This window comes from Aptenodytes patagonicus, chromosome 1 (genome assembly GCF_965638725.1).
Source record: "Aptenodytes patagonicus chromosome 1, bAptPat1.pri.cur, whole genome shotgun sequence".
Taxonomy (NCBI): Eukaryota; Metazoa; Chordata; class Aves; order Sphenisciformes; family Spheniscidae; genus Aptenodytes; species Aptenodytes patagonicus.
In genome coordinates this window covers 207,173,348-207,187,013 of record NC_134949.1, presented here as the reverse complement: position 1 = coordinate 207,187,013, position 13,666 = coordinate 207,173,348, and the positions used below count along the sequence as shown (strand labels likewise).

Here is a 13,666-nt window from a genome sequence, read left to right as displayed (position 1 = left end):
ACTTCTCAAAGGTCTCCCTGGAGACTCCAGCCGTTTGGCAAGTAAGGACAGCTCCTCTCATCTACCAAAGCAGGCTGCACACGTTGCCTGCTATTATTGCCTAGAAGGAAAGTGATTGATACTCGATGGTTCTACCTTAGATATTTTAAAAAAACCCCATAATGTAACATTTCTTATGAGAACATGCAGGGGAAAAAAAAAATCAGTCTGTACCAAGATTACTCAAAAAAGGATAAATCATATGACAAATATAACAAAAATTCAGCGTTGGCTTAAGGAAAAGCACAGAACCACCATCAACACTGGAAGAATTACAAACAACTGAAAATGTGAGGCTAGAACGCATGCTAGATTTTGGCAGGAGCCTGACCTGCACTCCTGGCACCTGCTATCGTCCACTGACGGTCTGCCAGATCCCCATCAGTTCTAAATATCTGAATGCAACCCAAGGAATTTTAAAAACAGACTGTACTTCTTAGGTACAAACCAATACCTGTCTGTGTTAAGGACATATGTTGCAAGAAATTAAAATACACTTAAGAGTGATAAAAATTCATTGAGTCTGATTTTCACGCTACATCTGTTAAGACTTAATTGTCAGTTAAGCAGGATGTCTCAGGACTGATCAAGTTCCACTGAATTTATTAAAAAAAAAAATACTGAAGTAATCTGTCAAAAAGTATTCAGAACCCGTGGCAGAAAAAATCCAAGAGATATTTTCTGTGGTATAACGACAGTATTTTATAAACGTAGTTGAAATAGTATGTGGTGTTCGACAAAAACAAAAAAAATCTTTACAAATAGGAAAAAATATTCAGAGACCAAGAATGATTGTACGAGTTCTTGAAATTTGCTCCTATGTATAAAAAAAAGTGACTTCTCTGTTAAGTATTTTAAATATCACAGTAGCATGTCACAAAACTGGAATACTAGACTAAAGCAGAAACTGTTGCAAGACTTCTGAAATTCTAAGGCAGCCGATGTTTATACAACAAACAGGCTCTTGTTATTAATAACCAGGTCTTTCCATTACTTGTACTACAAGTATTCTGTATGCACACAATACATTTTCATTCGTTTCAAGGAATCTGTTTTCCATTCAGATGCCATTAAATAACCAATAATTTTCACACTTTAAATAACTAAATCCTTCAAGATGTGTGTTGAGACCACTTGCCTCTTGCTCGCAGCTCTGCTGAAGCCTGACTAGTTTTATTATTGGTACTATTTTTGTGCTGAGTTTTAAAAAATTGCTTTCATTCACTGAGAAGTTGCAATATATCTTCTCATTAACAATTGATTTTCAGAAAGCTAAATAGCTAGTAACGTATTTTCAAAACATAACATCTTGCCAAAGTTTTTACCTAATCAGTAAGCACTGCAGTCAATTGAGATAAGAAGTCTGATTCTGCATCATTCTCCAGCTAGTCAGCAATGCCACAAAGGGAAAAATAAGAATTAATCACAACAAAGTCACGAGCTTATTATAACCTTACTGTCATCTCATGCAGACATAACCACAAAAATACAAATGTAATTAATACAATATCAGTACAATTTTAAGGATCAAAAATATGTTTTCCTCTTTGACCTTACAAGGAATGTATCCCAGGTACCTTCAGCACTGTCTCGTAACATGGTTCAAGGCATGGAAATCGAACAGGGGGGAAAAAAGGACACCTTCTCCCTGTGCAATGATATGCTAAAACCTGCTGCTTCTTAAGTGATTTTGCTCCATGGTTCCCTTTCCTCTGAACACCACTGCTCAATCCTTCCTCTTGCTCCCCCATCTGACTGTGCGTGCTCCCTCGCTGCTGCAGGGGCTACAGCACTGGAAGCCAGCTCACACCTAACACCTCTGCCGATTAAGGCAGCACCTCTTGCAACTATTTTTTGGACTCTCAACCTAACAAGTTTTTCTGAAAAACGAGAGCAAACAAATAAGTCAGTGCAGTGGCCAGTGGTTAATACACCAAAAAAGCAGCCTGGCCAACAGACCAGATTTGATTGCTGCGGGGTGGAAGACCCCATTTCCCCTCAAGAATCCCATCTCCGATTCTGTTACGTAGTACCTTGTGATGCAACCGCTACAAAAATGCATTAGTCTTTATTTTGATTTCACAACATAGCTTATGTCCAGACATAAATATACATTATCAAGATTATAGGAATTTGTGCAGTATTTCTACTTTTCTAGATAAAGAACTGTTTCCCTTCAAATTAATTTTTTGATAAACCAATCCCATGAGGATCATTGGTGTTGCATCAGACAGCCTATATAACTAAGTTATCGGTATTAACATACTGTTGCTGAGGAGAAAAGAAGAAGAAAAAAATCTTATTTAGCTTATCTATTTACCAACAGTTGGCTGAGGTACAACATTTTATCCAAAATGATCTAATATTTTATCCAGAACATCAATTTTAATGTTGTGTTTGGACATTTGAGGGAAAGTAAAAGGCCAAATGTATACAATGTGTTACTTTAAAGACTTTCTTAGGGTTGTGGTAGGACTTCCTAATGCTGTTTGGGTGAGGAAGGACAGCTAAAGATGAAAAATTCACAGTATGGGCTGGTTACAGAAGCAGAAATTTTCAGCAGTCTGCTTATCTTTGCTTATGTGCGCAGATCCCTCAACAGGAACATTACTTTCCTTCACTCATAACCCCACTTTAAGAAATGAGTAAACAATGATGACTAAGAAGCTTTGGCTAGAAATGCCTGATTTTGTTTCCTTTTTCTAAAACTCAGAAGAGATTCATATAATGAGCCTAAACCATCATGCTGCTTCCTCGCCTTTGCTTCGCTTTACCTCCCATCTAGCACTCAGCAAGGGGTCATCTCTGTCCTGCATATCCCAGCTTGCAGAGTTCTCTACTGTGTGTGAAGGAGTTGAGCAACAACAATGTATCAGTGCTAAAAAATGCTAAATGCAGAGACAGAGAGAAAACGATCTCTTTGTTAACACATTAGAAATTCAGGAGGATTGAGTTCAGTTCCCAGCTGTGCCAGTGGCTCCCCATATAACATTTCAGTCCTCACTTCCCATATGGAGCTTCACCGCTTACACAAGCTTAAATCTTAGTCTTTGACTCTGAATCCTAGGTTTTAGATCTGATACTCATGCATAACTCATATCAGTCTGATCAGTTATTGTATATGAAATTCAGGTCAAAATGAAGACACTGAAGTATAGGCATCTGAACTCCCACTAGAGGCAAAAACTCAAGATCCAGAAACAAAAAGACTGACTCAGCTTGTTCTGAAGTGCCCATCTACTGGCTGGTCCCTCTCAGCTCTCCAAATCCCACTGACTGCACCAGCACTGATGTCCACTAAGGACAACGGAGAACTCAATTTTCTAGCCATTGCAGCCTTGCACTGTATCCTTTCCTCAGATTCATTCAGTCATGACCATGCTGATGCTGTGACAACACGAAGCCACACATCATATCAAACCTGCAAACATACCACAACCTTGCACCAACCATGTTTTCACAGAAAGCTTAACCAACTCAAACAACTTGTCCTAGCAAACTTACAAGACACTAATACTCACCGACAGGACTCTACTGATAGGACTCTACCGTGGAAATATTGCCTCTGGCACTGTGGTGCTACAGAACACAGGAAAATTTTTTTACCGCAGATAAAGGAGTGGTTTGGGATGTGAAGATGCTATGATACATTAAATCTGGACTGAGTATATACAGAAGGATTAAGATCTTTATTTACCAGGTATCAATCATTATCAGACAAGCTAACCTGAATGTTTGTCTTCTACTTGAAAGAGGAAGGTATTTCTGGAATAGAATAATCCTCTCCAGAAAAATGAACATAAACGCAGTCCAGATTTAATGTACTGCAAAATCTTCATTTTCTGAAGGATTCTTGTATCTGTAGTCCTTTCCAAAATTTAATACAGATTTTCTTATATGTTCTACAACAACAACACACTAGAGATGATATTTCCACGGAGAAGTTTTAACACAGTATTGGCTGTATAATCTGGAATATAAGCCTAAGTATACACAACTGTTTAAAGCAAGTTTTACATGAAGCTGAAAGGGTTACAGAATTTACATGAAGAAGGAAGTAAAAATGCTCCTGCGTTGCAATGAAAATTCAGTGTGAGTCAGCTGAGCTTTATCCTTCTTATACCTGTAATCTTAAAAATGCTAGAATTTCTGATGCAACACAACAACTTCATATTATTCTTATTAGATATTACTAGACATTGAGAAGTTTTTACATCACGATAAGAGGAGTAACAGAAAATACTTTTTCACTAAACTATCATTGCATCAGATATGACGGTTTACATGAACATCCCACGGATTACCCAGAAGAACTTGGCTGGATTTGCAATGTTTTGCCACACATCCCTGTGGTAACATTGTTTTAACACGAGATTACATGGCATATAGCCATGAATCCAGAAGTCTGAACAATGCATTTAGTATGAACTGCTTCAACTGGTACAAAACACTGTCGTAGGTATTTTGTATCGGCACAAATGCTGTACCACACTACCACATCTCATTTACTGTTTGCCACTGTTTATAAAAAGGTGGCTGCTTCCTTCCATAAAATAACTAACAGTAATAGAATTAGGCAAATATTTACAACAGTAATCCAGTGTGAAACACTGCCTCTAAAAGAAAGCTAATTTTTTTTGGACAGTGCCTTTCTTCCTTTATAGAGCTCTTTGCTTTGTCAATATGCAGAACAAAATAAGTCTGTCAGGAAACTGCATTTGTTATCAGCTCATTCTCCTTAGACGGCAGGACTGTAAATATTTTTCTTCATTATCACCCTGACAGTAAATAACTTTGCAGGTGTGATTTAATCAACAGGAATGCCAAGATTTCACAATTTTTGGCCTACCTTAAAGAAAACAAGTAATAGAGAAACCCATGTACCAGGAAACAAATGAGCAGAACTAGTGAACTAAGGTCTATCAAGCAGGGTTCAAGATCACTTGGGTTGGATGACAGTTGATATATTTGCACTACAGTTCATCTGTTTTCTTATCTGGGAAAGTGTTCTATAATAAATCATAATTTATTGCATGTTTTGCAATCTTGTCAAAGGGCACACCTAAGATTTTTGCTTCAGTAATAAATTCCACCCAACTGTGTACAGGAATTCACTTGACAATCTGGACATAGCTAAAATATTTTGGTATTTTCTAACTTCAGCACTTATGATCTAGCACCAACAACTCAACTGGTTTACATAACACCACATTTACTTTCTTCTAAATTTAATTACGCTTAAAAACTAACAGGAGATTTCAAAGTAATTCTCCAATGACAATCACCAGTGAGCAAAAAACCCCAAGGCTGTTGGACAAGGACCCCGATTCCCAACCCATAACTGCTTCTCATCCCCTCTTTTTGCTTGCCTTTTTCCCCTTTGGGAGTGTTTATCTCTGAATAGGAACAAAGCAACAGAATGTTGTGATCAACCTCAGCAATATTTCTTGGTGTACACAGCTAAATTGCTCGTGAAGCTGATCATATGTTCCTGCCTATATCTGTAAAAAAGACAGCAGAAACAAAACTTTAGAACAGCCCTAAGCCTTCCATATTATTATATACAGCAACCAACTGGCAAACTCCAAGCCAACATTTATGAAGATGAATGGTTACTGCCAGGCTGCTTCAAATTTTTCCGAGAGTTTTGTTTTGTTTTTTTTTTTAATTAGTGATTAATCAAGAATAGGTAGAGAATAACCAAATCATTACAGCTTTAAGTTCAGCATTATAAGACTCATCATTTGCATGCAGCATCACATGTTAAAATTGCATCTCAGTAAGCCAGTAAGTGAAGGGCTTTCTAGGATTAGTGGTGGCATGCCTGTTTTCCTTTCTAAAACCACTGTTCAGGGTGAAAGGGAATTAATTTTATGATATAAGCAGAAAGTTTCCAAAAATAATTGCTGCTTTGCTATTAAGTTCACCATCTTGATCTACTCTGAACATACCTGGACAGACACTTGAGATACATCTATTTATTTTCCTCGTATGAAACTCTTCTAAACACAATGAACGAACCACTGCCTTTAAAATACTTAAACCACCATATTTTTCTACTAACAAATGCTACAAGAAAACCTAAAATCCCAAGCAATACGACTTGAAGAGAATTGCTTACCATTGTGTTTATGCTACTGGCCAAAGAACCAGTGATGGTTAAAAAAATGTTTAGGAGCATTAGATTCAAGTATTAACATTTTTCTATGAATTGTCTATGATGCTGTTGTTGTAAGCCTGACCTCAACTTGAAATATACTAAATATGCTTTAGTGCAAAGATGTGTTTTGTTCACGTGGTTTTTCTTGTCATTATTTTTTCTTTTCTGTTTAACACTGTTTCCTACTCATAGTAGCAAAGTAACTGAAATTAACCTGGCTGCATTACAAATAAATCTTACCCACATACCACTTCATTAAAAATCTGCACATGTACAATTATAGTTGGAGTAACCATTTAATATGTATGAACCGCTAAGACTGAAAAACACTTATTTCTCTAACCTTGCTTTCACAGACAACTGTCTGAAACACACACTTCAAAACTGAAAATATCAGTATTCACTGTCTTTCAGTGTTTCAGGCTGGAAAACTTGAAAGAAAATCCCTTCTAGGTTTTTAACTTAATGACCTAAGTTTTGAAGGGAAAGAACTCTTTCCATTAGCCATATTATTTTGAGAGTCTCCACAACTCTCAAGGTCGTGAAGTCCTTCTAAGGATTTATATTCAGCTTTGTATAATATTAGAAGTTGTGCGTCAGCAGTGAAGCCATGTATCCTTATCACCTATAGATTTTTGGCAGACACAAGAAAACTTCTTTTATTACAGATTCTTGTGTCCTATTCTTTGACCACTTGCAGCTCAGTAAACTCTGTTCTGCCCCTGGTTTCCCACAGGTTTGAATCAAAGTGCGTTCAGGTCTCCTTCTTCCTCCCTGTGCCTCAAGCCTTTCCACACAGTACCTTGAATTCCCTTCTGTACTTCCTGTTCAATACCCCCAAGTCACTCAGACATTCGCTGCTAGCTGGGCAGAGCATCCTAGGCTTTTGCTAGACAACACGCTCCCCTGGTCAGTATGTGCAGACTGCAGCAAACAATGATTAAAGTTGGGATTTCCCCTTCTTTCCCTCAGCAGATGTACTAACAGAGTATTTGTTCTCTGAGTGACAATCCTCTCCGAAACTTGGAGAACTTAACATTTCTAAAGCAAAAAATTCTTGGGAAAGCTGTAAAAGCCAAATTTTTTGAGAAAAAAACATATTTAAAAAAGTTACTGTAACATGGAAATTACAGAAGATGATACAAAGACAGATAAAAGAAGCTTAGGGAATAGGGCAGAGCTAATGAGGCCAGAAAACCAGGGGGAAAGGAAGACAACCACCTATGCATTTTTTATTTGTGTGCTGGTCCTATCTTCTCCTCAGAAAGCATGTTTTTAAAAGTACTTTTTAAAAAATGTGCATACAATTTTGATTTTTTCTTAACTAGGTTTTGTACAAACCAGAGGAGATTTGAAACCAGAAACCTAGAGCTGAGCTCGATGCTTCATTACACTCACTCAAGTCACTCCCATCACTGCCTCTTCTAAGAAAAAAGGTCACAGAGTACTTACTGGTGAAGTGGATAGACAGATAATGGGGCCAGCAATGGTATGAACACTATTATATTACAGTCCTACTATTTTCTGTGGCATGTAAGTAATTGAGTAACTACATACTGATCAGACATGCAAATTATGCAGAGACATAATGTCACCGCCAAGTCACCAGATTTCTAAATCATCAGCCTCACTTCACTGGTGTAAAGAGTGGTGGTGCCTGTAAGAATCCATATGCACAACATTTATAAACTGGCTTCTGCTGATTTATGTCAGATAAAGGATCTTATCCCAGTAATTTGCAAATTACATCTTTAAGGGCAAGTTTCTTTTCCTTCACAAATAAAATGATGAGAAAACAACTTACGTTCCACTTGATCAAACATTACTGAGAACAAGAAATCTCTTGGTGTCATGTAACATTCTCCTTCATATTCCACTGATGCAAAATGCATGAAACGATGCTTCCGAAGAGACAGTCTTTCGTCCCTTTCCGCATTAATGACATCTTCCTTCTGAAACAGAAAAAAAATCCATACAGAAAGATGCTTGCATTTGTAGGCCAACTCTGTAATTAGAAAGAATGCTATATCCTATCTTGATTAACCTCAATATTTTGTGGGTAACCACAACAAGAGACTACCAGGAATTAAAGCTCTTATGGCACAGTCTTAGTGAATGACATGCTTATATGACATTCAAAGTATTTTTTGGCTTCACTGAGAGCATGCCTTAACAACACAGCTGAGCCAAATTAATGGCTTGCTGTCACCAAAGGCTGCCCTTGCTTCCCACTCCCCTGCTCTTGGCCATAGGGTCCTGCACCTCCTCCTTTGCTAGCTCTGCTACTTATTGGACTCCTGCTGAGCCAAATTCAGCTCACTAACTCAACAAAAAACTAAACTGACCAAACAGCAAATAGTATTTTGCCAGGTTAGTGACTGGCTCAGCAAAGGTTGAAATGTGCTCTGCCTCCATGCAAATGATCCACTCCTGAAGTTAATTACCAAGTTGCGGAGCAACTCCTAAGATGGGAGAATAATGATATTCTAGTTTAAATATGGGCCTATCTTTCAGAGAAATTAGAAAAACGGGAAAAGCAATGAAAACACCGACAAAGAGTCAGAGATCCTATCGCCAAACCCAAAGATTCAACTAGTCAAGCAAACAAAAAACTTCCAAATCTCCCCCCCCCCCTTAAATATTGAAAGACTCATGATCAAAATCATACAAGTTGACAACACTGGCAAGTAGTAACAGCACTTACTGGCAGCAAGAAAGGACACAGACACAGTGAAAGAGAGACATTTACATTTTTGGATTTCAGAGATAGTGACAGCAGGAAAACGAGACACTTGAAAATTCAGAACACACTGTGTGTATTTGAACATTAATCATGGAACAATTTTACCACCAGCAGCATCACTCAATTTTAGGACTGTTCAAAGGTGTGAGAGTGAAGGAAAAGCAAGAAAATGCAAGGCTAAGTACCAAGATCCCAAACTGCACATACTTGAAACAAGTCAGTAAACAGCAAGATGGATCTGCAGCTAGCTCAGTGCCCGTGGTATTACTCGGTGTGCGATGCAGATGAGCGTATACAGCCTAGGGCATGGCCTACCAAGGTGCTGCATCACATCTTCCAGCAAACGATCGCTATTCGTTTATGCAGTTTTCAGTTTCTGGATCGTTCCTATGGACTGCTTGGCATTTGAGCAGTTCAGTACAGCGCTGCTGTATGCTGCATTTTGCAAACTCGGTTATTCCTGAGACAGGGCAGTGTAAGCAGCTCCTGATTACACTCAGACCAGCTGCAGGTGCAGCCAGGCTCTCACCAGTTGATGTTAGAACACAGGGTCTGCTGTGCTGAGTGTGTTCATGGGGCGAACTGTGGGATGCAGACAGGCAGACAGTATGTGAATGGAGGAGGGTGGAGACCAGTGGGAACACCTCACCTGGTTTTGCTGAAGTCAGCACTGGTTATAGCGACATGCAAGGTAATAGGCACCCAGCTGCATGGGAGGTTGTTATGAAAATTGGGAACATGCACAGATATTTGCAAATAGCGTAGCAGGTAGCAAGAAGGAAGTCTTAAAGGCTGTCCCTATACGCGGTAAGAAGAACGGGCGGGGAAGACGACCAGCCTGGCTGAACGGGGAGCTCTTGCTGGGACTCAGGAAAAAAAGGAGAGTTTACCCACTTGTGGAAGAAGGGGCAGGCGACTCAAGAAGAGTACAGGGATCTCGTTAGGTCACGCAGAGAGGAAATGAGAAAGGCAAAAGCCCAGCTAGAACGCAATCTGGCCGCTGTCGTGAAAGACAACAAAAAATGTTTTTACAAATATATTAATGACAAAGAGAGCCAAGGAGAATCTCCATCCTGTATTGGATGCAGGGGGGAACATTGTCACCGAGGTTGAGGAAAAGGCTGAGGTACTCAATGCCTTCTTTGCCTCAGTCTTTAATAGTCAGACCAATTATCCTCAGGGTATTCAGCCCCCTGAGCTGGAAGACAGGGACGGCGAGCAGGATGAACCCCCCATAATCCAAGAGGAAGCAGTCAACGACCTGCTACACCACCTGGATGCTCACAAGTCTATGGGGCTGGATGGGATCCACCCGAGAGTGCTGAGGGAGCTGGCGGAGGAGCTCGCCAAGCCACTCTCCATCATTTATCAGCAGTCCTGGTTAATGGGGGAGGTCCTGGACGACTGGAGGCTTGCCAATGTGACACCCATCTACAAGAAGGGCCGGAAGGAGGATCCGGGGAACTACAGGCCTGTCAGCCTGACCTCGGTGCCGGGGAAGATTATGGAGCGGTTCATCTTGAGGGCGCTCACAAGGCATGTGCGGGACAACCAGAGGATCAGGCCCAGCCAGCACGGGTTCATGAAGGGCAGGTCCTGCTTGACCAACCTGATCTCCTTCTATGACCAGGTGACCCGCCTAATGGATGAGGGAAAGGCTGTGGATGTGGTCTACCTGGACTTCAGTAAAGCCTTTGACACCGTCTCCCACAGCATTCTCCTAGAGAAGCTGGCGGCTCACGGCTTAGACAGGTGTACTCTACGCTGGGTCAAAAACTGGCTGGACGGCCGGGCCCAGAGGGTTGTGGTGAATGGAGTTACATCCAGTTGGCGGCCAGTCACGAGCGGTGTTCCCCAGGGCTCAGTTTTGGGGCTGGTCTTGTTCAATATCTTCATCAATGATCTGGATGAGGGGATCGAGTGCACCCTCAGTCAGTTTGCAGAGGACACCAAGTTGGGTGGGAGTGTTGATCTGCTCGAGGGTAGGAAGGCTCTGCAGAGGGACCTGGACAGGCTGGATCGATGGGCCAAGGCCAACTGTATGAGGTTCAACAAAGCCAAGTGCCGGGTCCTGCACTTTGGCCACAACAACCCCATGCAGCGCTACAGGCTTGGGGAAGAGTGGCTGGAAAGCTGCCCCGCGGAAAAGGACCTGGGGGTGCTGGTTGACAGCTGGCTGAACATGAGCCAGCAGTGTGCCCAGGCGGCCAAGAAGGCCAATGGCATCCTGGCCTGTATCAGAACTAGTGTGGCCAGCAGGAGTAGGGAAGTGATCGTGCCCCTGTACTCGGCCCTGGTGAGGCCGCACCTCGAATACTGTGTTCAGTTTTGGGCCCCTCACTACAAGAAGGACATTGAGGTGCTGGAGCGTGTCCAGAGAAGGGCAACGAGGCTGGTGAGGGGTCTGGAGAACAAGTCTTATGAGGAGCAGCTGAGGGAACTGGAGTTGTTTAGCCTGGAGAAAAGGAGGCTGAGGGGAGACCTCATTGCTCTCTACAACTACCTGAAAGGAGGTTGTAGCGAGGTGGGTGTCAGTCTCTTCTCCCAAGTAACTAGCGATAGGACGAGAGGAAATGGCCTCCAGTTGCGCCAGGGGAGGTTTAGATTGGACGTGAGGAAAAATTTCTGTACTGAAAGAGTGGTTAAACATTGGAACAGGCTGCGCAGGGAAGTGGTTGAGTCCCCATCCCTGGAGGTATTTAAAAGACATGTAGATGAGGCACTTAGGGACATGGTTTAGTGGGCATGGTGGTGTTGGGTTGACGGTTGGACTCGATGATCTTAGAGGTCTTTTCCAACCTTAATGATTCTATGATTCTAGGTAATGGGGCGCCTGTGTGTTTGTGTACACACATCCAGGGAGTGGGCAAGCAAGAAGGGAACAAGACTTTCTGAACTACTTAAAAGCTGTGATCAGATTTCTGACACTTTAGTTTTAAATTACTATTTCTCCAGGATGGGGACTGCTAATTCAGTCTCCTCTGCTGAGTTCCAACAATTGCAGAATCAAGCACTAGCAGTTACATTTCCTCCACCCAGCTGACAACATGCCAGGACTTTGGTATGAAGTGGCAAAGACAGCAGGGGAGCTAGCTGATATGATGAACATATAAGCAGTTTTGGGACGATAGCTTCTAGCTCTCAGACAGGGCTCTGAAGTTAAAATAAAAAACATTAGGTTTGGTGTCAGGCTTACGAAGTAGAGGAAAGAGATGGAGGACTGATATTGATACAGGTAGCTCCAAATAATGGGACCCACTACCCTGAGAGTAATGACCAACTCCTTCGAAGTGAAGCACTCTAGGAACAGGAGGGTGGAACTCAAGCTGTGGCCAATAACTAATCAATAGTTATTTCACACTAAGAAAGTGTGAAAGAACAGGTCAGTGGACAATGAGACATCAGAGAGGAGGATGGAGCATTTCAACTTTGTCTCATTATGTTTCCTTTTTCTCTACCCACCATGGTCCCTAACTGGATATGGGGACCATATGTTCATACAATTTGGGGATCTCAAGACAAGGGGTACAACTGGCAAACCTATAGCCATAGCCTGGATACAATTATTACCATAATATATTATATTATACTTAACTATAGTTCTAAATAGAAGGCTGCAACTTGCCATTTAATCCCACGCCGTGCACCTTTGTGTTAGCATTAAGCACTTGTTAGAATACTTCACTGAATGATACAAGCACCTTGTTATAGTCAATTTTAGTTTCCCCTTGTAGCGTGTTTGCTTCCCTCAAACCTCAGGTTTCAATGAAGGTGAGGGGACCAACAAGAAAAAAACCAAAATACTCGTAATTTAGAATTAAAACAGTCATTCTGATATGCAAGGAGAATGAGGGCTACTTCTAAGTATCTCAAGGCAAGGTTTGCTTTGTTTTAGATATGACCATTTCGTATCAATATCACTGCTTTAAGCTTCTTACATAGTATGGAGCTTCATCATGGCCTACAACACAAGCTGCACTGCTGCTGTTCTATGATTCAGATCTGTACATTCTGGAAGACACTGTTTAAAAATAAATCTAATCTAATGAGAACGTTAGCTTATTCTTTTTAAAACTTTGGGGGACAAGTGACTCTGTAATTGCTTAGTTAACAAGATTCAACAAAGGATGCAGATATCAAATGAATAGTTCATAGTTGCTGGGTATTAACATGCAGCATTGTTATTAAAATCACCTCCTTCTTATAATAACATGAGCAATTTTTGCCCGATGGCAAATTTAAAAAAAAAATGGAAAATTGCTTCACAGTTGTCCTTTAACTAAAATTATGGAATGAAAAGCAATCTTTCTGCACAAATACAAAATAAAAAAGTTTAGACAAGAAGTAAAGAGCTAATCCTACAATGTCTTCAAACCAACTGGATTTTCAAGTTTCGTAAGTCTTGCAGTATTTGTCTGAATTCTGTCTAAAGCTAAACTTGTTACTGATATCAAAGCACTGAATTTCAGCAATCCACAATTTTAACTGAAATAGATAGGTATAAGTTCACACATTAACTGAAGTGTGCCTTGTATTTGGAAGAGAACGTGTACCCATCAGCATTATTATAATGTGTGACTACAGATTCATCAAGCCCCTTTCTTTTCATGAAACTAGCATCCCTGATTTGCAAAACAGCCTTGGGAACAAGGGTCATTTCTTACAAAAGTCAGCTTCAAATACTAGCACAAATGAGATAAGTAAACTTTACAGGATGAAATGAA

At 40.7% G+C, this 13,666-nt stretch overlaps 1 protein-coding gene across 1 annotated transcript in view; it reads right to left on the bottom strand.

Annotated features, from left to right (window-relative positions):
• The window catches only part of MICU2 (mitochondrial calcium uptake 2), a 155,290-nt gene that overhangs the window by 58,773 nt on the left and 82,851 nt on the right, over positions 1 to 13,666 (bottom strand). The window contains exon 2 of the mRNA XM_076328105.1: positions 8,004 to 8,151. Within this exon, the coding sequence (XP_076184220.1) occupies positions 8,004 to 8,151 (148 nt within the window). The remainder of the gene's footprint in view (positions 1 to 8,003; positions 8,152 to 13,666) is intronic.